This window comes from Leucopleurus acutus (genome assembly GCF_964270905.1).
Source record: "Leucopleurus acutus genome assembly, chromosome: 13".
Taxonomy (NCBI): domain Eukaryota; kingdom Metazoa; phylum Chordata; class Mammalia; order Artiodactyla; family Delphinidae; genus Leucopleurus; species Leucopleurus acutus.
In genome coordinates this window covers 27,891,050-27,916,523 of record NC_139155.1, presented here as the reverse complement: position 1 = coordinate 27,916,523, position 25,474 = coordinate 27,891,050, and the positions used below count along the sequence as shown (strand labels likewise).

At 42.7% G+C, this 25,474-nt stretch overlaps 2 protein-coding genes across 2 annotated transcripts in view; both read right to left on the bottom strand.

The window, feature by feature from the left end:
• Positions 1 to 4,392, bottom strand: part of PSTPIP2 (proline-serine-threonine phosphatase interacting protein 2) — an 81,855-nt gene extending 77,463 nt beyond the window's left edge. Inside the window, exon 1 of the mRNA XM_082852705.1 lies at positions 4,326 to 4,392. Coding sequence (XP_082708831.1) covers positions 4,326 to 4,358 — 33 coding nt within the window. The 5' untranslated portion in view covers positions 4,359 to 4,392. The remainder of the gene's footprint in view (positions 1 to 4,325) is intronic.
• A 10,978-nt stretch (positions 4,393 to 15,370) lies between these two features.
• On the bottom strand, positions 15,371 to 24,037 carry ATP5F1A (ATP synthase F1 subunit alpha). The gene is made up of 12 exons (XM_082852825.1): positions 23,908 to 24,037; positions 22,318 to 22,396; positions 20,878 to 21,047; positions 18,884 to 19,057; positions 18,630 to 18,796; positions 18,276 to 18,424; positions 17,802 to 17,953; positions 17,469 to 17,693; positions 16,855 to 16,962; positions 16,602 to 16,746; positions 15,719 to 15,869; positions 15,371 to 15,579 (listed from the first exon to the last, which is right to left on the bottom strand). The coding sequence occupies exons 1-12, from the start codon at positions 23,965 to 23,967 to the stop codon at positions 15,498 to 15,500; spliced, it is 1,662 nt and encodes a 553-aa protein (XP_082708951.1). The 5' UTR covers positions 23,968 to 24,037; the 3' UTR covers positions 15,371 to 15,497.
• Between the last annotated feature and the right edge of the window lie 1,437 nt (positions 24,038 to 25,474).

Below are 25,474 nucleotides of genomic sequence, written 5' to 3'. Positions count from 1 at the left end.
CTGTTCACCTTACACACAGCATCCTTCAAGCTCTCCTTTCCTCTCTCCTACTGCCCGGCTTCAATTGGTGACCCTGTCCTGTGGCTCTGACTTCTTCTACCCTCTGCCATTCCTCTCATCTGTCTCCTCCTGTCCCTTCCCTATGATTTCCATCCTGGAACAGACCCTTTCTACCCCTGGCCCAGTTTTCTTCACTCCTGCTAGACTCTCCCATCCCCTGACCCCTTTGCCCTCTACATCCCTGAGGACACGCATTCAAGACCAAAGCCCACCCTCCCTGCCGGCTTCCTAATGAGGAATCTACCTTCAACCCAAGAGTATGGTCTTAATCGCTGCAAATGCCACCTCTATACAGAGAAAGTATTTTCTTAAATATTTATTAAATTCACTCAACTGATACCCACCTTGTTTCCAAAGTTTTCTACCTTATGTAATCACAACCTTCTTGCCTTGAAGCATGAAAGTTATTGCCATCTCCTCAGTGATAACAACAGCCTTGCTCCCCACCCCCACCCGAGAGTGTGAGAGCATCGCAGGCAGCCCCTGAGGTCTCCAACAGTTTCCCTTCTGCCCCTTTTCTCCCAAATCCAGGCTGACTGTCCCATCTCCCTGATTCCTGAGCATCCACATGCAAAGCACCATCGCAGTTCTGGGGGCTCAGTGGATGGTGGGAGCCAGTGCAAACCTCCCAGGAGCTCATGGTTGGAGCTGAAGGAGAGCAGGTCTATGCAGAGTCCTGCTCCACTATTTAATAGCTCTACAAACTTGGGGAATGTTGCTTAACCTGTCTGCCTCTCAGTTTCCTCATCTGTAAAATGGGATACTCAGTAAGGGTAGTTGTGAGACTTAATGAGTGGTATGTGTAAAGTGTTTAGAACAGTGCTTGCCACAGACTCTATACACAGTAATATTAGCTATTACTGTTTTTATTATTTGACATAAAGTATAGGAAATTAGAGATGGAAGATATCTTTGCAAACTATCTCTCAGGATCTCATATCTTCTGAAAGTAAAAGCTCAGAGGGGAAAAAAAGAAAGTAAAAACCCAGAAATTTCTCTGCCTTGGACCTTCATCCTACCTCTAACTCCCAACACAGATCTCACGTCTCCCCCCTCCCCTAACCACTCCTGCAAGTCTGCACTGGGAGCAGCTGGGGGGCTGCCTTCCTATGGCCTGGGAGACCTCTGAGGATGGAGGCCGCAGCTCTCACCCCACTACATACCCTGTCAGCCTTACAGATCCACTGTACTCATTCAACCACTATTTGCTGAGAACCTACTGGCAACAGCCTGTGCAAGGGGCAGTGGCATTGAAAGCCAGCACAATAGCTGTCCACAAGGTGCTCACATGCTTGTAGGCCCCAAACTCAAAACCATAAACTGACAAATGCTATGAAGGAACAGAACATGTGCTATTGGGTGCAGTCAGGAAAGGCTTCCCGGAAGAGAAGACACTGAGCAGAGATCTGAAAACTGCGTGTTACATTATTATTTTTTTTAATTTTCAATTTTTTATTTTTTCTTACATCTTTATTGGAATATAATTGCTTTACAATGGTGAGTTAGTTTCTACTTTATAACAAAGTGAATCAGTTTTACATATACATATGTTCCCATATCTCTTCCCTCTTGCATCTCCCTCCCTCCCACCCTCCCTATCCCACCCCTCCAGGTGGTCACAAAGCACTGAGCTGATCTCCCTGTGCTATGCGGCTGCTTCCCACTAGCTATCTACCTTACGTTTGGTAGTATATATATGTCCATGCCTCTCTCTCACTTTGTCACAGCTTACCCTTCCCCCTCCCCATATCCTCATGTCCATTCTCTAGTAGGTCTGTGTCTTTATTCCTGTCTTACCCCTAGGTTCTTCATGACATTTCTTTTTTCTTAAATTCCATACATATGTGTTAGCATACAGTATTTGTCTTTCTCTTTCTGACTTACTTCACTCTGTATGACAGACTCTAGGTCTATCCACCTCATTACAAATAGCTCAATTTCGTTTCTTTTTATGGCTGAGTAATATTCCATTGCATGTATGTGCCACATCTTCTTTATCCATTCATCCGATGATGGACACTTAGGTTGTTTCCATCTCCGGGCTATTGTAAATAGAGCTGCAATGAACATTTTGGTACATGACTCTTTTTGAATTATGGTTTTCTCAGGGTATATGCCCAGTAGTGGGATTGCTGGGTCATATGGTAGTTCTGTTTGTAGTTTTTTTAAGGAACCTCCATACTGTTCTCCATAGTGGCTGTACCAATTCACATTCCCACCAGCAGTGCAAGAGTGTTCCCTTTTCTCCACACCCTCTCTAGCATTTATTGTTTCTAGATTTTTTGATGATGGCCATTCTGACTGGTGTGAGATGATATCTCATTGTAGTTTTGATTTGCATTTCTCTAATGATTAATGATGTTGAGCATTCTTTCATGTGTTTGTTGGCAGTCTGTATATCTTCTTTGGAGAAATGTCTATTTAGGCCTTCGGCCCATTTTTGGATTGGGTTGTTTGTTTTTTTGTAAGAGCTAACACCTATCCTTCTCAAACTCTTGCAAAATATAGCAGAGGGAGGAACACTCCCAAACTCATTCTACGAGGCCACCATCACCTTGATACCAAAACCAGACAAGGATGTCACAAAGAAAGAAAACTACAGGCCAATATCACTGATGAACATAGATGCAAAAATCCTCAACAAAATACTAGCAAACAGAATCCAACAGCACATTAAAAGGATCATACACCATGATCAAGTGGGGTTTATTCCAGGAATGCAAGGATTCTTCAATATATGCAAATCAATCAATGTGATACACCATACTAACAAATTGAAGGAGAAAAACCATATGATCATCTCAATAGATGCAGAGAAAGCTTTCAACAAAATTCAACACCCATTTATGATAAAAACCCTGCAGAAAGTAGGCATAGAGGGAACTTTCCTCAACATAATAAAGGCCATATATGACAAAACCACAGCCAACATCATCCTCAATGGTGAAAAACTGAAAGCATTTCCACTAAGATCAGGAACAAGACAAGGTTACCCACTCTCACCACTCTTATTCAACATAATTTTGGAAGTTTTAGCCACAGCAATCAGAGAAGAAAAGGAAATAAAAGGAATCCAAATCGGGAGAGTGTTACACTTTGAGGGGAAGAAAGGCAGGTCTCTGTACCCTGCTTTTTCCCACAATGCCTGTCATGGGACCCAGAAGTCCTTTATTCTACCCGAAGAACTCCCATGCCTCTTCAAGGGGACAGCTGCGAGGTTGTTCACCTTCTCTGTGAAGCTGAGGGGGTTGGGGGGTGGGGGCGGTGAGCTGCACCCTACAGGTGGGCAGTGTCCCAGGAGAACCTCAAAATCTCCAGGAAAAGGGACTTCACAAAGCAGGGTCTAACCTGTGTCCCGTAGGTTACAGGGCCAGGTTTCTCTACCCAGCAGCTTTAGATAGGGGCCAGGAACCTGCTAAGCAGCTATGAGGCTGAATGGGGGACAATCAGGGTCTCAAGTAAGGAGCTGGGGCGGCTTGGCAGCAGTGGGTCAGTCTGGAGACGTGCTGACTTTCTGCTCCTGCCTTAAAGGGATGAGGGCGGTTCCTCCGAATGAGGGGGTACAGACCTTGAGGGGCACCTGCGCAGTCAGATGACGGGGGGAAGACGACTGGACAGAGGGAGAGGGGCAGGCAGAACTGCTGCCTCCTGGTTGGGCCCGTCCTCGGGCTCAGATGTCCCCACCACCTCGCAGGGTCTCACACACGCACCGACCTCCCCCTGGGCGGGGGCAAAGACAGGGAGAGGCTCAGGAAGCGGACCTGCAGAACCCGGCAAAGCTTCTGCTAGATAACACCTCTAGGGTTGTCTGCCGGGGCGAGCCGGGAGCTAATGGGGCTCGGACAGGCTGTACGTTTCCGCGGACCTGGAAAAGCCGATCAGCCTGGCGAAGTTCACCCCACGTTCTGCGCCCCACGTCCCCCCAAATCCGCTCACAGCGCAGCCTCAGGGGCCACCGGCGACTCTCCCCGGACGGGTGACTCCTCCTTTTGGGTCTCGGTTTCCCCATGAGATGAGGGGGTAATGTCCCGACTCTAAGGCTACACCCGTCAGCAGTGTCCGGGGGCGCGGGCGGCCGAGGGGGAGCCTAGGAACCGGATCCCGGGGACCCGCGGGCGCGCGGTGGGCTGGGGGAAGCGCAGAGAGGGGCCGGCGGCGGTGCCTCCCCTCGCGTTCTGCCCCGGAGCACTGGGCAGGCGCCCACGTCTCCCCTCGGAGCCCCCGTTCCCGAGCCCGGCGATGGGTCGCTTACCCCGCCGACTTACCCAAAAGTTCCCCTTGAACAGTGAGCCCGTCATGGCCGGCGCGCGAGGAGACGAGAAAGCCAGAGCAGGCGCGGCTGCGACGTGGACTGTCAGGGCCAGCGGCGCGTCCCGCCCCGCCCCTGAGTCCCGCCCCCGCGCCTGCCCCGCGCAGCCCCGCCCCGCGCCGCTAGCACCCGGCACGCCGCACTCGTCCCGCGCGTAACGGAGGGACTGCCCGCGGGTTAGAGCCCTGCGGCGTCAGCCTTCAGTTTGTCAGCCCTACATTCCCCCTCCTTCGGGAGGCCTTTAAGGATTGGAAGGAACCGGTCCTGTCGCCTCCCCAAATTCGGCTCCGTTCCTAACCACAAGCCCCCTCCTCCCTCGACCCAATTCCTCACGGAGAAATCCAGGCTTGCGCGGTGGTGGAAGGAGCCCCCGCCGGATCGGAGGTGGTCGCGGGGACAGCGCGTCGGCTCTGTGAAGCCTGAGCACTGACAATGCTAGCGGCCGCGTCAGGTGTGGACGCTTCATCTAGTCAAGTGCAGGACCCCAGAGGCGCCCGCCACAGACAAGCACGGTTTAGTCTCAAAGTCATGGAAACATCATTGATACTGTTTCCGCTTGACTCTAGGTCCCTCAGTGGGGTCCTTACAAGGCATCCGGGAACTCAGCTCCTCGCGACCCTTCCGCATCTTAGGACCCAGACCCAATACCCTTTTCCACCAATCCCATTCCAGAAGTAGGAGCCCGAACTTCCTTCCTCTCCCTCCACTTTCGTAACATAACACACTCATAAACATAACCCAGGGCAAGTCAGACCCATCCGGGCTTTGTAGTAATGCGGCACTCTGGGACAAAGTACTGCCCTGTGCTACATGCCCTGAACCAAAACTGAAGCCCAGAGGCTGACTGACTTGACCAAGATCACAGCGTATTTAAGGTATGAAGAGCTCGGTTACAGCTCTTCCAAACAGAATCAGAGTCCAGGATAGAGGCCATTTCTGGGACAGATCCATTCAAGGAAGGGAGGATGAAGGTCAAGGGTGCCAGCCCAGAACCTCATGCCTGGAGAGGCAAGCTTTGCCTCTGAGCAGGTTCTAGCTTGGTCCAGAGAGAAAGGACAATTGCTGGGGTGATATGAAGGACAGCTGGAAGATTCTGCCTGGTAATACCTAGCCCCCTCCCCTGTGATGAAATCCCACCAGTAGAGTCATCTCAACAACAAGGATAGGGGGTGGCCTCCAACCCTGGGTCACTCCGAGGACATGCATTCATTCATCTTGTTCATCTCTTTGTAAAGCAGTTAGGTTAGAAGGAAGAAAGGTAAGCCTGACAGCATCATAAAGGGCAGCAGAGGCCACAGAGGGCACCAGGGGAACAGGCTAAACAGCAGGAGGGGTAAGAAATCGTGACAACTAGGGAAATGAAAGACGCTGCAGTGCCACAGGCAGCATCAAAGCTTTTTCCTGGGAGTTTTGAATATTTTGCAACAAATATTTTAAATACAATTCTAATTGTCTAAGTTTTCATTTTTAACATTTTTTTAACATCTCACGGAACATTGTACTTGATTTTCGTGGCTCAAGCCCAGTCCCCTGGATTTTAACTCTCTTCCACCACCTGGTGGCAAGATTGCAAATTGCAAATGGTTGTCCGCGCTGCCAGAAAATATTCCTCATTCATTCATTTATTAATAACCTCAATCACCTGGACAGGTGTTGGGAGTAAAAAGACAAGTAATATCTGTACTATATCCAAGGGTCTATAACAACTTGGGGACATTTTACTAATGAAATTAAATAACACTACTACAGCAACAATGGAATGATGAAGTTTAATGATCAATACATTTAAGATAAATCACTATTAATGTTTTGGCATCTCTTCCAATAATATACATTTGCATGATTGAGCTCTTACTGTACATAAAATTTTGAGTTTTGCTTTTGTAACTTAACAACATTTGATAGCACCTGGTGCGGGCCAAACAAGACAGATACTCTTTCATGTAAAAATTGAAAGTCTCTGTGAAGAGAAATTTGGCCATGTCATCTCATCAAATTTTAAAATAAATGTATGTATGTATGTATGTATGTATTTATTTATTTGTTTGTTTGCTTGCTTGCTTGCCGCGAGGCTTGCAGGATCTTGCAGGATTGTTCCAGTGCTGCTATGAACATTCCATTATGAAGAATTTTAACAAAAATTTAAAATTCTTCATAATGGAATGTTCATAGCAGCACTGTTCACAATAGCCAAGATATGGAAACAACCTAAATGTCCATGGACAGATGAATGGATAAAGATGTGGCACATATATACAATGGAATATGACTCAGCCATAAAAAAGAATGAAATAAATGCCATTTTCAGCAACGTGGATCTAACTAGAGATCATCATACTAAGTGAAATACATCAGAAAAAGACAAATATATGATATCACTTATATGTGGAATCTAAATGACACAAATGAACCTATCTATGAAACAGAAACAGACTCATGGACATAGAGAACAGACTTGTGGTTGCCAAGGGGGAGGGGTTTGGGGGAGGGATGGAGTGGGAGGCTGGGGCTAGTGGATGTAAGCTGTTATATATGGAATGGATAAACAACAAGGTCCTACTGTGTAGCACAGGGAACTATATTCAATATCCTATGATAAACCATAATGGAAAAGAATATTTTAAAAAATAATGTATATATACGTATAACTGAATCACTTTGCTGTACAGCAGAAATTAGCACTTAAAATCAACTATACCTCAAAAAAAATTCCTCATAGTTGCATTACAGGTTAAATAATATAAACATTTTTAAGGTTTTGAAATAAAACTGTCAAATTGTTTTCCAGAAGTTATGGAGAAAAAGGAGGCTTCCCCAGAAGGAAATAGGGATCTTTTCCCTGAAATAGGATAAATGGATGATGAGCGGCAAAAATAACAAATGCCCACTAAAATCACCAATTTTCCTTCACACTTTAAAAAAACCGGTCTGCATTCCTCTTCCTCCCCTCCACCAATTCCTCTTAGCTGTTCCTTCTTGAAACACTACTTTCTTCTCGTCTCTGCTCTCCTCACAAAGCCACATTTCCCTATCACAATTAAGTCCCAAATGCCCCTGTGTGGTCAAGACCCTCCCTACCCTGACCTTTCCCACTTCACTCCCCGGCTTCCTCCCCTGTCCTCACCCCAGGCCAGTCAGGCTTTTCTGCTGTCCCAACTTTGCTCCTCTTTTGCAGGCTGCCTGGGTGCTGCTCTTCTTTCTGCTCAAGTTCCATCTCAGCACCACTTCCCCACCTTCTCCAGCCCTCAGTGTCTTCTCACTTCTTGCATTTCTAGAAATTGTCATCCTTGTCACACAAACTAGCCCTTAATGAAATATAATTTATATCCTATGTTCTTCTCTAATTTCTGTTCCTCTTGGATAGCTTACCTCCCCAAGAACACTGAAAAGCACCTCAAGATAAAGATATTTTCTCAAGTACTCTCATGGATTAGACAATGATGGAGCCAGCCAGGGAATTCAATAAGCTCTTTCTGATCATCAACAGCAGAACCAATTTTTACTTCAGTTCCCATAGTCCGATCCCTTCCTTCCAGGAGACGGGAGCAAACCTGGCCAAGGAGGTAAAGCCAGGATCTGAGGACCAGGACCTGGCCAAGCAGAGGCCATGGTACAAAAGCAACAGAGGGCAGGAGTAAGCTGTGTTATTAGGTCTGCCAAGTCAATGTCAAAAGCAGAGAGGATGGATTTCGTCACCAGGATTAGAAGCTGAGTAGATTGAGGAATGGAACAGCGGGTCAGAACAGGACAGGAATAGAATACAAAGGGAAAACTTCCAGGAGGAGGCTTCAGTGCCCAAGGGCTACTAGCTGCATGGATCAAAGCAAGGGTTAGGGTGAATACCATTGTTGGGGCCCAAGGCAGACCACCCGCAAAGTAGGCCTCAGTGGCATACTGATTTTGAGTTAGTTATTTAAATTGCAAATGCAAGAGGGACACTTGACCACCCTGTCTCCCTGAAAGCAGGAAATAAGTCTCCCATTTGAAAGGTGCCCTCCCTGTACTAGGAGGTTGAAATACCTTCTTATCACCAGAGAGATGGAATTCAGGGCCAAGAAGCCTGTATAAACAAAACTTGTTACTGTAATTCTTTCATCTACTACTCCAAGCCCAAACTCTGTTTAGACTCACTTATTAAGCACCCAAAGCCTAAGTTTCTTTGTCCTGACAATTCCTATCAAATTTATTCTTTGTCTAAAAATTATAGACACCACCCCTGGTAGTGCAGTGGTTAAGAATCCACCTGCCAATGCGGGGACACGGGTTCGAGCCCTGGTCGAGGAAGATCCCACATGCCGTAGAGCAACTAAGCCCGTGTGCCACAAATACCGAGCCTGCGCTCTAGAGCCCATGAGCCACAACTGCTGAGCCTGTGTGCCACAACTACTGAAGCCCGCATGCCTAGAGCCCGTGCTCCACAACAGGAGAAGCTACTACAAGAAGTCCGCATACTGCAATGAAGAGTAGCCCCCACTCACTGCAGCTAGAGAAAGCCCACGCGCAGCGACAAAGACCCAATGCAGCCAAATATAAAAATAAATATATTTAAAAATAAAAAGTATAACAGTTGCCTGCTTTAGCCACTTCTTATATCCCATTTCTGAGACCTTCATGTGCACGAATTAAAATTTGTTACTTTTTCTCTTGTTAATCTGTCAGGTGTCAATTTTATTAGTAGGCCAGTCAAAGTGGGGGAGGGGAAAATTCCCCCTACTCAACACCTTTTAAGATTGGAATTTTCATAAGTGAAAGTGAGTGAGGTAAGGAACTCAGAGGATCTGTTCCTGGTCCAAGTAAAGATGGAAAAACTTTGATATTCACTGTCACAAAAGACAACCTACTGCATGTGGGGCTTTTTCATCAAAAGCCACCATTTAAGAGTGAAAAGCAAGCTAAAGAATAGGAGATGAAATTTCTAATACATTTATCCTACAATGAACTCATATCCAGTATGTGTATATATACATGTACATGTGTGTGTGTTTTATATATATATATATATATATATATATATAAAACTTGTAAAACTAAAACCAAAATACCAGGACTGTTTCTAGGGCTGGGGCAGGAAATATACAATATAAGGTAAGCATGGAGCATTTTGCAGTACCAGAAAGCCCACACGTACACATACACAATTGAGGGCATTACAAAGGGGCACCGGAGCCAACTGAAAGAGGCCACAATGGCCAAAGCTGGAACAATTTGAACAAAAGTAATGTAATACTGCATTATAACCCAAAGTATAAAATAATTAACCAGGAATTCGTACTGATATAAATAGGTGACTGAATACATAAAGGATATATAAATCTTCTGTGCATAATTCCAAATAATTTATGTTGATGCTCCACCTTCAAGGAGGTGAGTAAAACTTCCCATCCCTTCAGTGGAAGCTATGAATAGTCACTTCCTCCCAAAGAATACAATATGGAAGGAGGTGAGGGGAGAGTAACCTTACAGTGGAGAAGCCTGATAAACAAAACCTCAGGCAGGTGATCAAGATTAACATGAACAGTCATAACTCACATTGACAGTATGTACCCTTGACATCAGGTGATAAGACTGGTAATCTACCTCTGTGGTCTTTCACCTAAAAACCTATAATCCTAGTCTAATCATGAGGAAAATATCAAAGTGAAAGACATTCTATAAAATACCTAATTACTATCCCTCAAAACTTTCAAGGTCATTACAAACAAGGAAATCTAAGAAACTCACAGCCCAGAGGCACCTAAGGAGGCATGATGACCAATGTAGTATCCTGGATGTGAAACTGGAACAGAAAAAGGACATTAAGTAAAAACTAAAGAAATTCATGGTGGGGGGGGGAGTAAAAAACAAAACACCTAAGTAAATCTGAATAAAGGATGAACTTTAGTCAATTATGATGTATCAATATTGGTTCATTAGTTGTGACAATATACCATACTCCTGTACTATCATGATGCTGCCTCAGCTCAGAAAGGCATTCAGGTCAGCTCCAGTTCAGGGGCCAGAGCTGTGCTGGGCTCGAGTTGATACCTTGGCCAAATAAAATAGGTTCAGACAGAAACTTGTATAAACCACCTTTCTAAAATACATCTTTATGGTTAATAGGATTTGTTTTAACTGGCTAAATGCAGGACCCCTGGAGAGCACAAGTGAGGTCAGTATTGCAGGTTGGTCTTGCTGATAATTATTGTTTTAAAGATGCCTGTGCAGAAGAGGCAGGCCTGGGACTGCTGCTATCCTGAGAAAAGCCTGCTTGCAAGATTAGCCCTTGACTAGCATCTAGGAACCTGACTGGTATTCAGTTCCAACACAGATATAAAAATTTTGTGCCTAAACTGTTTGTACAATGTGACTTATGCTGAATACCTGTTTCCTTCCAGGAGTCTGGAATTTTAGTACATGCTAGGCAGAAGGTACCCATGTGACTAGCCCCAATAAAACCCTTGGACTGGGAGAGGACTAGAAAGCTTACACCTGGTTTCCTCCATACATTACTCCAAGAGCATCTTCCCATTGCTGATTTTGCAATCTCTGGTTCATACTGATATGAGATGGAATGCTTTCCTTGAGAAAATGCCAGCTAGTCAATGTAGAAAAGAATTATAAAACCACCACTTTACAACTCCCAATGTTGTAACTATTTCAGGCAAGAATCAACAGATCCCAAAACCATTCAGTGAAAGATGCTGGGGAGATAATTAGGGAAATTTTATTAAGGACTGCATATTAGTGAATCAATGTTTGTCTTCTTAGGTGTAATAGTGGTATTGTGGTTATAAAGATGAATATCTTTATTCTTAGGATATAGATGCTGAAATGTTTTAGCTCAAGTATCCAAACTGTCAGGATGCCTGCAACTTACTCTCAAATGGTTCACCAGAAAAATGAATAAACGAAGTAATGAATGAATAAAGCAAATGCATCAAAATATTAACAACTGGTGTATATGGATAAAGAGTAAATGGGTGTTAATTGTACTATTTTTTCAACTTTTCTTAGGTCTTCATAATTTAAAAAGAAAGTAAAGAGGGGACTTCCCTGGTGGCGCAGTGGTTAAGAATCCACCTGCCAATCAGGGGACACAGGTTCAAGCCCTGATCCAGGAAGATCCCACATGCCGAGGAACAACTAAGCCCGTGCACCACCAACTACTGAGCCTGCGCTCTAGAGCCCGTGAGCCACAACTATTGTGCCTGCGTGCTGCTACTGAAGCCCAGGCACCTAGAGCCCCTGCTCTGCAACGAGAAGCCACTGCAATGAGAAGCCCGTGCACCACCACAGAGTAGCCCCCACTCGCCGCAACTAGAGAAAGCCTGCACGCAGCAACAAAGACCCAACGCAGCCAAAAATAAAAAATAAAATAAATTTTAAAAAAATACTAAGTCAGAAAAAGACAAATATTATATGATTATCACTTATATGTGGAATCTAAAAAATAACACAAATTAATTTATTTACAAAACAGACTCACAGAACAAACTTATGGCTACCAAAGGGGAAAGGGAGGAGAATTAATTAGGAGTATGGGATTAACAGATATATACTAGTGTATATAAACAAGGATTTACTGTATAGCATATACTACTGTATATAAACAAGGATTTACTGTATAGCATAGAAAACTATATTCAGTATCTTTTAAAAACCTATAATGGAAAAATCTGAAAAAAAAAAAACTGAATCACTCTGCTGTATACCTGAAACTAACACAATATTGTATCAACTATACTTCAACCCACTAAAAAACGTGGGCTTCCCTGGTGGCATAGTGGTTAAGAATCCACCTGCCAATGCAGGGGACACGGGTTGGATCCCTGGTCTGGGAAGATCCCACATGCCGTGGAGCAACTGGGCCCATGCACCACAACTACTGAGCCTACACTCTAGGCCCACAAACCACAACTGCTGAGCCCGCATGCCTACAGCCCGTGCTCCACAACAGAAGCCACCGCAAGGAGTCCATGCACCATGACGAAGAGTAGCCCCCACTCACCACAACTAGAGAAAGCCCGCACACAGCAACAAAGACCCAATGCAGCCAAAAATAAATAGATAAAATTTAAAAGTCTTCCTCTGGCCAAATGCCAATACGAGCTCTTTTCCAGCTCTACCAGTAGGTAGTCATTTTTAATTCAAATGGCATTTTGTACTGGTTACTTACTGCATCTTATTTGTATTTCTAGGTAGTAGCTGAACAGTATTTACAAAGTCATCATTATATTAAATGTCTTTTGTCCCACTCCCTAACCCTAGATAAGTTACTGAAAGGATCCTTCTGCCTTGCTCACTTTGTACCTTTCTTTAGTGTTCATCTCATAGTTGATGCTCAATAAACTAAGCACTATTTAAAATATGCCTATCTTGGGCTTCCCTGGTGGCGCAGCAGTTAAGAATCCGCCTGCCAATGCAGATGACGTGGGTTTGAGCCCTGGTCCAGGAAGATCCCACATGCCACAGAGCAACTAAGCACCCCTGTAACACAACTACTGAGCCTGCGCTCTAAAGCCCGCAAGTCACAGCTACTGAGCCCACGCACCAACTACTGAAGTCCATGCACCTAGAGCCCCTGCTCCACAAGAGAAGCCACCGCAATGAGAAGCCTGCGCACCACAACGAAGACCCAACGCAAACAAAATCAAAATTTTAAAATTTATAAAAAATATGCCTATCTTAATATTTCTAGGATTACAGACTTTATTATCAAGAGACCTTAAAATACATATCTGAAAGCCATAAAACCTCAAATTTCAAAGCTCAAGTACCTTTTCAGACGTTCACCATTCCTCTATAAGCTGTACAAAAACCATTTTATGATAGGCCATTTGGCTGCCGCACAAGAAGGCCATTAATCAGAGTATTCAGGCCTGCCTGTTCAGAACAGCCAGGTGAAGTGCCCCATCACATTAGTCTCTGAGTGGTTAAAAAAAAATACATTTGAATCTTAGAATTTGTTGCTCCTGGTTCACTGCTGCAATAGAATGGGCTGGGCTTTAGCTCAGTAAAATCAGGGAAAGGGCCATACAGCTTAGAATTCTTGACATGTTCTAGCACAACTCTTTATTTACATGAACAAAAACTTAAATGACTTACCAAATTCATACAGCTTATTGACAGTAGAAACTAAAATCTAAATGAGCAGACTCACCAAACTTTTCATAGGGCACATCTGCTCTTTTAGTATCAGTATCATCTGCCTATCATTAGACAAATTAAACTAGTATTTCTATTTATACAGAGAGCCTACCGAGACTGAGAACATAAACATTTTGGCTTTCATCAGCTCATAAATAAGTCACATAAGCAAAATTTCTTTATCTCAAATCATAATCTGTTTATATTGTAATGACAGAGGATTATGGTAGGGTGGGTAATGTGAGTGTCCACATGAAAAATTCTTATCTATTTGGTGAGATCAATAGACCACACATATAATATAAAAGCGGAATAATAAAAACTGCAATATGGAGGTAACTGACAAAAGAAATAAATGAAGTTAGTTGCTTTAAGAGAGCAGAAAGTTGGGGGTAGACAAGCAAGAGATTGCCATTTTTCATCAACAGCCCTGTCTTGAGTTTTTGATTCATTAAATTATATACCTGTGTTAATTTAAAAATGAATAGAGCCCAGAAAGTCACAGGCATGGGTGAAATTTAAATACAACACACATATGGCAGTTTAAGTGGGGAAGAACCATTTAATAAATGGAGCTGAAAAAACTGGATATACATATGGAAAAGAAAAAAAACGACTTCTGACCTCTACACAAAAATACAACTCCAAATGGATGATGATGGTCAATCTTTTATGTCACCTCGGCTGGGCTATGGTACCCAGTTTTTGGTCAAACACCAGTTTAGACATTGCCGTGAAGGTTTTCTTTTTTGGCCACGTGCCACTCAGCACATGGGATCTCAGTTCCCCCCCCAACCAGGGATCGAACCTGCTCCTCCTGCATTGGAAGCACAGAATCTTAACCACTGGACCGCCAGAGAAGTCCCATGTGAAGGTATTTTTTTAGATGATTAACACTTAAAAAGCAGTAGACTTTGAGTAAAGCAGATTACTCTCCACGTGGGTGGGTCTCATCCAGTTGAAAAACCTGAGGTCCACCATGGAAGAAGGAATTCTACCCCCAGATGCAACTGTTCCCTGGGTCTTCAACCTGCCCATCTACCCTTTCAAACTTGCCAATCCCATAATCTCTCTATACAGCTATGTTTATGTTTTATTTCTCTGGAGAACTCTAACACTGAATTAAGCTCAGATGACAAAGCAAATCTTTAGAACTCTTAGTAGAAAATATAGTTATCTTTCTGACTGTAAAAATTTCCTAAATAAGACCAAAAATACTAACCATGAAAACTTGATCACTTAAGAACTGCAGCTTATAAAAGGTATGTTAAAGCACACAATGAGAAAATATTGACATGTTCACAATTTTACTCTGATACCTCCTTTCTCAATTTTTGTCCTAATCTTTCACTCTTCACTTAGCTTTTTATTTCCTTGACAATTTTAGTTGCCCTGTTCTTTTCCTGCCTACAGTACCTCTTTATGCAAATTACTCTTCTGGGAAGAGAAGTCAATCAGTCAAATATGAACTTTGCCACATATATCCAGTTAGTGAATTTCTCTTTAATCAATCACAAAGCACTCTAGAATCTTACACAGAACTCAGTCTCGAATATTATGTGGGCCTGTTAACTTTATAATAATCAAGTAAAAAAAGCTAAGAAACATGTTTACCAATTCCTCAAAGTATAATCTCCATTCTTTTTAAAGAATCTATAGCGCTTCCCTGGTGGCGCAGTGGTTGAGTCCGCCTGCCGATGCAGGGGACATGGGTTCGTGCCCCGGTCCGGGAGGATCCCACATGCTGCGGAGCGGCTGGGCCCGTGAGCCATGGCCGCTGGGCCTGCGCGTCCGGAGCCTGTGCTCCACAACGGGAGAGGCCACAGCAGTGAGAGGCCCGCGTACCGCAAAAAGAATCTATAGAAAGCCACCAAGCAATATGGAACCTTTATTTTAATGTGATTACTGTACATCTGAAGTATTGGAATAATCCTTTTATAAATGGAACAAGAAGAAACAATGACAAAACCAAATCTGGCATTTGATGTGAATCCATAGGAGTTTAAGCTTCAAACCCAGCCAAGAAGTTTGTTACAACCTCTTTCATCTTTGCATCTGACTCTTCTGAGATCTTTCCATCAGCCCTATTTTGAAAACAAAAGCAGATCAGTTCTGACCTGGATAAAAATTCAATGACTAGCTTAATGACAGAATTCAAAAGAATTTTAACAAGACTTTACATTTTAAAGCTTACAAAAAAGAAGACATCAGTTGTGTTCATACCTGATTTTGCCCAACAGGGTTTGATGTTGGCTGATAACATGAGACAAGAAAGCATTCTCAAACTTTGTGATCTTGCTGGGCTCCAGCTTATCAAGATACCCCCTGACACCAGCGTAGATAACAGCCACTTGCTCTTCAATAGCCATGGGAGCTGAAAAGAAATAAGTGAGTTGCTCAACAAATAAATGCCATGTTTCCAAAGTCAGAGAAACTTACTTTTTCCACAAATTATTAACACGTGTCTATAGATTGCCTACTTTCACAAGTGGAAACTCCACATCAGTACTCCTTCCCGCCTCCCCGCCCTGAATCACTTTCTTCCTCATAATGGTAAGCCTTGAAGTGTAACCTCTGAGCATATTCCATGAGCACTGTATATCATCCAGCAGCATTTATATTCTTTTGGGTATAAATAACTTGCTGAAATTTTATAGCAAGGTAGTACACACTAACATTCTTTTTTTTTTTTATTTTTTTTTTAGGCCGCACCCGCACAGCTTGCAGGACCTTAGTTCCCTGACCAGGGATCGAACCCAGGCCCTTGGCAGAGTCCTAACCACTGGACTGCCAGGGAATTCCCGACACTAACATTCTTTTAAATCTGCCAAATTCCACAATCATATAGCCAAGAGGGCGATGGTAGGGAGGAATGGAATCTACTATGTCTTAACTCCCAAAAGAAGGGTATTAGTACACCTTTCCTCACATTTACATTCAAATGGTAAGGACTGTACTTTAATTAAGTAACACAGGTATCAATCACATTCAAAAGACAGTATCTCTGACCAAAGATTAACAGCACATATTCTTATAAGGAGCTATGTGATATTCCCAGGTCCTAACACACAGTAGGAACTTGACCAAATGGAAAAGTACAACTCACAATACTGTCCTTGCTTCAGCAACTCAGTCAAACGCACACCACGACTCAAGAGTTGTTGAGTGGCAGCATCGAGGTCAGAACCAAATTGGGCAAAAGCAGCAACCTCACGATACTGAGCCAATTCCAGTTTCATGGTACCTGCCACCTAAAATACAGAAATGGTTAATTCACACGATACAAAAATACTTACCTCAATGACACAGACCACCATACACTTTGATTTTTAACCTAATGACAAAGTGATACAAATTACCTGTTTCATGGCCCTGGTTTGGGCAGCAGATCCAACACGGGATACAGACAAACCAACGTTAATGGCAGGACGGATACCTTTGTAGAACAATTCTGTTTCCAAGAAAATCTACAATGTAAGGAAAATACTCACGCTTATTAGCAGGCCTAAAGAAATCAACTATTTTCAAAATTAAGTCATTGTAGCAAATGCTGAAGCCAGGAAGAATGCTAAATGTCTTATGGTAAAGAGCTCCTCAAATCTTTCACAACCCAATCAACCTGCATATTCTATTGCTGAGATTAGGAAATGTGAGTGAGATGAGAAAAGAACAGGTACCGTATTTATATTGAATCTTATACAGGTGAAGTGGTGTGATTTCTCCAGGATTTGCTTCAAAATTATACAGGGAAGAGAACAGTGGGTAAAAAGAAAGCAAGAATGAAGTACACTATACCACGAATTGATAAATGGGTGGGATATGTGGGGTTTCATTATACTATTCTCTTTACGTTTGAGATTTTCCGTAATGAAAACTAAAAAGCATTTAACAAATTAGTTCAAAACTACTAATTTCAACCAATGCCTTCAAATCATCCTAAGCTTTCACACTTATTTAATCATAAAATCAATACCTGTCCGTCAGTGATGGAAATGACATTCGTTGGAATGTAAGCAGACACATCACCAGCTTGTGTTTCTATGACTGGTAAAGCAGTCAAGGAGCCACCACCAAAAGCATCGTTCATTTTGGCTGCTCTCTCTAGCAGACGGGAGTGTAGGTAGAACACATCACCAGGATAGGCCTCACGACCAGGGGGTCGGCGGAGCAGCAGAGACATCTGACGGTAAGCAACAGCCTATGGTATAGAAAAGGGTTGTGAAGTTCACCTATTAGACAGAAGCTACATTTGTCAACTACCACTGGGGCACCAACATACAGAGTCTAAAAATACATTTCATTTGACCTGTTTGGATAAGTCGTCATAAATGATCAAAGCATGTTTGCCATTATCCCTAAAATATTCTCCCATAGAACATCCAGAATAAGGAGCCAGGTACTGAAGTGGGGCAGCATCCGAAGCAGTAGCTGAAACCACAATGGTGTACTTCATGGCATCTGAGAAGAAAATAAATTTTAAGTTTTATATGGTTATCAATACTGTGATTTTAGATTAGAGATTAGAATAAAAATTATCTAACTGCTTTACTACTGTGACTTACTATTAAAATTATCCAAATAGCTTCTACTTTAAAGAAACTGACAGAACCTTAAAAGTTAGCTGCTGTTTTATACTAGTTTTTTACATATTACTTTTGTATTGATTTATATTAGAAACTTCAGCTCATTAAAGAGTAATTAAAATCAGCCTACATTAAGCATAAGCTATCCTAAGATTAGCAGCATCCCAGATAACAACGAGACTACAGTTCCGTAATACCTGCATCTGTAAGTCTCTTCACCAACTGGGCAACAGTGGATCTCTTTTGACCAATAGCAACGTAGATACAGTATAGCTTCTTCTTTTCATCAGTTCCATCATTGAATCGTTTCTGGTTAATGATTGTGTCAATAGCAATTGACGTTTTGCTTTAAAAAGAGAAAATAAACATAAATATTACTAAACACTTCAAAGGATCCCCCAACTTAAATTTCACTCCTCTTCCTCTTCCTCCTCACATCACATTCTACTCTCTCCTGGATATCCAAAGTATTTACCATTCCAAGCCTAAAAGTAATCTTTCCACAGAGCAAATTTTAGTTACAACTTTTCAACAAGCTATCAAGTCTTTACCCAGTCTGTCGGTCACCAATAATCAGCTCACGCTGACCACGACCAATCGGCACTAAGCTGTCCACAGCCTTAATGCCAGTCTGCATTGGTTCCCGCACAGAGATTCGAGGAATGATCCCAGGGGCTTTCAGACCAACTCGCCTTCGGGTCTTGGAACCAATTGGACCCTGTTAAACGATAAAAAGAAACCCCAGACCAATCAGTTTGGCTCTTTGTTAGAAGCTACAACCACATCTAATAAATGTTAAACCTACCTTTCCATCAATGGCATTACCAAGGGCATCTACTACACGACCCAACAGCTCCTCGCCGACCGGAACATCCACAATAGCCCCAGTTCTCTTCACAATATCTCCTTCCTTAATTAGTTTATCATTTCCAAACACAACAACACCAACATTGTCAGGTTCCAAGTTCAGAGACATACCCTATACAAAAGACACAATTGAATACCCATGAAGCTTGAGTGGCACTTCTTCCCATATACCTACACTACATATGAAAATAGAGGGAAAGAGTAATATTGACTTTTCAGATCTGGTTTACTCGTGAGTATTTTTCCAATGAAAAATCTTCCTTAGTTAAGACTTCTAAAACAGCAACATGTTCCCTTGAATAATTATAGGTTAGAACTATAAGCCTAAGAAGCACCTTATCACATCCTCTAAGAACTAAAAGAAGCAAAGAAATTGAACAGTTTAAGCTTTTTCTACTGCATTTCCTTTGACTATGGTTTTTGAACTGGGTGCCAGTATGAAATAAAGCGATGAAGGTCAACTGGGAATTTTAAGACATGCTTGATTCACATCTGTGAGAACTCCATGAACAATTTTAAAAAACTATCTAGTCAGAACCTGTACCCATCAGGTTAGTAAAAAGTTAAATTAAAAGCTACTTAATCAAGAACAAATCTATATAATATGACAGTGCTGGGTCATCTCTCATCATTACAATCGTATTTCAAAATGGTAAGACTTTAGGTCCCTAAATCACAACCAAAGCAAAAAGGCTAGTCCAGGAACTGACTCTGGTCAATAAATGAAGCTCTGGAGAATTACTTACACTAAATACAGAGGAATATCATCACAGGTACAAAATCTTTAGTCTGAATATCTGATGTTCAACAGAGTAGTCACTAATCACATGTGACTATTTAAAATTTAAATTAATAATTGCCCTGTTGGGACCTCCCTGGTGGTGCAGTGGTTAGGAATCCGTCTGCCAGTGCAGGGGACACGGGTTTGAGCCCTGGTCCGGGAAGATCCCACATGCTGCGGAGCAACTAAGCCTGTGCGCCATAACTACTCAGCCTACAAGTCACAACTACTGAGCCCCCGCAGCTAGAGCCTGTGCTCTGCAACAAGAGAAGCCACTGCAATAAGAAGCCAGTGCACCGCAATGAAGAGTAGCCCCTGCTCGCCACAACTAGAGAAAGCCCATGTGATGTGCAGCAACGAAGACCCAACACAGACAAAAAAAAAAGCTAAAAGGAAATTCAGTTCATCTATTTCAGCCTAACCTCTCAAAGATATATACACTATAGATGAGAGATTAAATTCTTAGCCAAGGTCTGAGAGCTACTGATAAAACTTTCAGCTCCATAATTAGTCTTCCACACCAACAGGCTCTTTTTCCACACTGGACACTACAAAGCAGACCAAGAAGATCTTTCCCCCTGTGTGATTAGTGGATAATTCTACTGCCCCTGGTCCACCTGGATATCATGCTCTGCTTTCATCAGAGAACCCGTGACTCCTACAACTTTTCTCACCTTACTGCCCAACTAGGCTCAATCTAATAGAAAAAAGTAGACTTGTATCATTAGAGAGCTTGATAGCTACATCACTAGCTCACTTTTCAACAATAGATCCACTCTTACTAGAAATACAAAGTCAGTGGCTTTCAACTTTTCACCGGAAATGAATTTAATTAAAATTATCAAATGCTTTCGTATAGGATGATCTTAACAGCTACAAACAGACTTGAACTTCTCAAAATCTGGGTGAAGATTTACTCAGTTTTATATTTCAATGCTAATGTTTACAACTTATGTGTAAATCAGTCCCTAGGGTAGAAAGTTTGATTAACAAAAAAATTTTTTTTCACAATCTATAATAATGACAAACACAAACAGTGAAGCAGATTCAGATTCAAAGTTAAAAAAAATCTTACACAATCTCTGAATTACTAAATGAATAACTGAGGAGACACCAATGTTAAAACATCAAAATCTCATTTTATAATTCACCTTTAAACCTGAAGAAAACTCTACCATTTCTTCTGCTTGAACATTTCTCAGCCCATGTACACGGGCAATACCATCACCAATACTTAAAACACGCCCAGTCTCTTCAAGGTCAACAGAGGTATCAGCTCCAAGAATACGCTCTTCAAGAATAGAGGACACCTCAGCAGTGCCTATTAAGAGAGGACAATTCCATTACAAAAAGAGCCTGGGCCAAAGACATTTTCAAAACTCATTTCCCTAACAATATATAAACTAGAGTTGTGATCATAATAATCAAATTGCATTCTAAAACATAATGTCCAACATTCTATTCAAAAAAGCTTGATACCTACCACTATGAAAATGAATCCAAGTGACTGAGAGAAAACTTCACGAGACAAATGTAAACCAGATAAGGAGCTAATCAAATTAAGCAATACCCTTAAAATAAACATTTCCTATCTTGTAATTCTTTGGTTTAATCTCTAGGAAATCTGTATTTATGTTAAAATTTGAATATAACTCAAACTAAACTCTATAAAAAGCATATTTTTAAAATGCAGTGTATTTTAAAAAGCAACTCTTTGGGAGTTCTCTGGTGATCCAGTGGTTAGGACTCTGCTTTCACTGCTGAAGGCGCAGGCTCAATCCCTGGTCTTGGAACTAAGTTCCCGCCTCGCAGCCAAAAAAGAAAGGCAACTGTTTAACAAAGTGTAAGTACAGGTATCCCCCTCTTTTTTAAAGTTCCATTTATGCCATTTCACTTTTACAAAAAAGGGTAATCGCTTCTTCACACTTTAGCCATTTCAGCTAAGGAAAGGTTTCATTAGAATGTTCCACTTTCAAATAGTGGGGAAAACCTGTAACTTTTCCTTTAAAAGGATGCAGGTACTATTCTTCATCTCAGCCTGTGGGAGATACCTAACTTCATTTCAAAAGCCCTAATGCACATCTCAAAAGAAATTTCCCAACCTACAGCATCTTCCTAAGCTTACGTCCTCACCTCTCTATTGCATTTACAATGTGCAAATTCAGACTGCCAGGTATAGCTTACCAATTATTGTCTTTGAAAAACATAGAGGTAAAAATTACCTGTTTTTTTTCAGTGTTTTTTAGGAGAGGAAAAGATTCATAGATCAGAAACGGTGCCCACCACCTGACATATACTGTTTCCACCAAAGGAGCATTCATTATGAGAAAAAAAAGAACCTGTACTAACATCAAAAGAGAAATACATAATTATAGTTCATCTCACTAGAACAAGAGAACCTACCAAGACAGGGCTAAATGGCTCATTATGGGTTAAGAATCTGAGATTCCATAGTAACTAAAACTGAAAGAAAACACTAACTAATGGAAAAAACCCAAAACATCCACAATAGGTATGTAACCTACGTAACTTCATTTTTCACTTAATCGCAAGGTAGTAAGTGTGGTGTAGACACAGAATTAACAACTTACCAGTCTTCTGAAGACGAGAGTTAGAGGCATGGAGGTTCCTTACAGCAATGAAGGATGACCCCAAAGCATTTTTGGAGACCTAGTGCAAGGATTTTTTTTTTAATTTAATTTTTAAAAAAGCCTTTATAAAACTAGCAAGCTTAAACAAACGCAGGCTTGGCCTGATCAAATTATCAGCGTAAATATTAACCACCTGAGAAAGCACTTTTGATCTATGTGAAAATTTATTATGCAGCTCCTGGTACACAATAAATATACTAAAAAAAGCAGAGCATATTTTAAAAAGCAACACCTAACAAAATACCTTTCTTTTTAAAGGCATCAGATAATATTATTTTGACTTTAGATATATTTCAATTGAGTTGTGGAAATTCTCAATTTGATAAACTGCTTCCTAAAAGGGGCAAATCTCAATAGATTTTCTATTTCAACCTTAAAAATAAAAAGCCTGTAAATGTTAGAGTTTGATTAGAAACTAAGAGATATGGCACATGCACTTTTAAAAAAAAAAAATGCCAACAAATGTCAACAAAGCTTGCAGTAATCTGGACCCCTCCTCCTTCAAGTTGAAACACTGTGGTTGGTCAATGTCAATTCTGAAGACACTCCCTTCTATAGAACCTGGATGAAAATCAATAAAAATGCTTTTTTTTTTTTGCTAACAGAAATCCAAAATGGTACCAAAGGTGGTTAGGGTAGTAAAATGACCAATATATTTATTTCACCTCCCAAACTGAGATCACTCTTAAAATGAAAGAACAAGTAAAAGTGTTTACACAGGACCGAAAAGTTATTTCCGTAACTCCAAGTGATATTAGTAATGAAGGGCACTGACCTCCACAGGTTTTTTCCAACCCTATGTTCTATTTTATTTTACTTGATTTCTCAAACACTAACGATTCCTCAAGGAATCTTAAAACACGTCAAAGCACCACAAAGGAAAATCTCCCTGACTAGGACAATTTAGAAGCCAGCTCCTCTGCTGTCAAGGTATCGGCCGCAGTGAAATGCATAATTGCACCTGTACGGTGTTTTCATGATCGTTTCACTATTCAGCACTAAGAGACCGCCTACTGAAGCATTCAGAAAGCCACCTTCATTTACTGATGTCCTCTAAACCGACCTCGGGGAAGAGGTGGAAGCCTGGAGCCTGCTGACCTTCAATACAATGTCAGGCTCCCCAAGCTCGCTTCAACCAGGCCTGACAACAGTGCTCTGACCTTCAACGAGGAAGTCCCGGAGAACCAGCGGGACCGAACCTCGCCGTTTCGCAGCAGGCCTCGGAAAACTAGCGCCCCAGTCCTGACCTTCACTCAAGGCCTCTCTCAGACAAAGACTGGAATCCTCCGGAGGCGCCATCTCTGGATAACACGAAGGTCACTGCCTCCCCTGCAGCACTCGGCACCCTCCCGCACGGGGCGACCAAAGGGCCCTTCCGCCGCCAACCCAGGACAGCCCGAGTGGCCAGCGGAGCAAGATGGCGAGGGCCGCCACAGCTCCTCACCCTCCGCGCAGAAAGAGCGGCCGAGCCCGTGCATCACCACCTACTGCCGCCGAGCCCCCTCCCTGCCGCCGGGACCCCGCGCTCACCAGCCCGGCCCGCCGAGGGAGGGCGCGGGCCACGGCCGCGGCGACGCGCACGGATAGCATCTTCGCTTCTCTTCCTCAGGTGCTTCCTCCGCAGCCGCAGCCTCTGGACTGACTGGGACAAAATGGCCGAGCTGCGAGGAAGGTCAAGGCGCCAGCACACGTGACCCGGAAGTACCGCCCCTCCCCCGGACGCGAATCTGCCGGTAATTACTTTTTTTAAGTATCGTTTTTAGATTTGAACCTCCAAATGATTAATTAGACCTTTGCCACCCTCAGCCCAGGCATTGGTTATCCATTTACTTTGATCTTTCGCGTCGACCTTATGGTTGCCCTGGGCGACCACATGGGTAGCGGAACCGGCCAAGAAGCAGTTACCAGACCGCATCCCGGCAGGGAAATGATGCTGGCGTCACCCCGTCCTGGGGCGCGGCTAGCTTGACCGTCAGGGGGGTTGATTGTGGCGGGTCCGAAGCTACAGCTATTAAACCTTGGTGATGTAGGTGCAGTAAACAGTAATTTCAACTGGGCGGTTTGGCAGCAGAGCGTTTCCTGCTGGGAGAATTAACGCGGATTAATCCGCAGATCGCTGGCTAACACTCCAGACCGTCTGAGTCAAAAACTGGCGGCAATCTGAATCTTTGAAAAGCATCCACACCATTCTAGATGATCTGATAAGCACTCAAATTGGAGAATCGCAGTTCTTTTAGATTCGATCTAAAAGAATCCTGTTTGCGAATTAGAGCAAATTGTTTAAAAAAAAAAAAAGTATAACGAGCATGGGGACCTCCCTGGTGGCGCAGTGGTTAAGAATCTGCTTGCCAATGCAGGAGACATGGATTCCAGCCCTGGTCTGGGAAGATCCCACATGCCACGGAGCAACTAAGCCCCTGCACCATGACTACCGAGCCTGCGCTGTAGAGCCCACAAGCCACAACTACTGAGCCGGCGTGCTGCAAATACTGAAGCCCACGTGCCTAGAGCCCGTGCTCCGCAACAACAGAAACTACTGCAGTGAGAAACCCGCGCACAACAATGAAGAGTAGCCCCCACTCACCTCAACCAAAGTAAGCCCGGCTGCAGCAACGATGATCCAACGCAGCCAAAAATTAATTAATTAATATAAATAAATAAAAGGAAATAGGTTTTAAAAAAAAGTATAACAAGCACAAATTCGAATAGAGTGGTTGCCAATCCTGAGAAGAATGGTCCAGAATCAAAAGTCTCATTCGAGAGTGGGCTAGGGCTCAATTTTTCCTCTACAAGCAACTAGTTTCATGACAGTAGGGACTTCACTTTTTCATTTGAAGTAAAAGGGAAATGATGAAAATAACTTTCTATACCAACCCAATGAAATCAGGGCGGGACTTTTGTTCCTCCTACAGATTTTTTGGTGATATTGAGATTTTTGTGATATGTAGAGAATTTGGCGGGGGTGGGGGGATGTTGGGTATTTTGTGATAGTGGAGACTATTAACGTTGCCTTCACTTGCAGCTGTACTAAGAAGGATCTTTCAGCTTCATCCACCAAATCCTGGTTTACACAAAACCTTAATTTGGGTGGGGCATA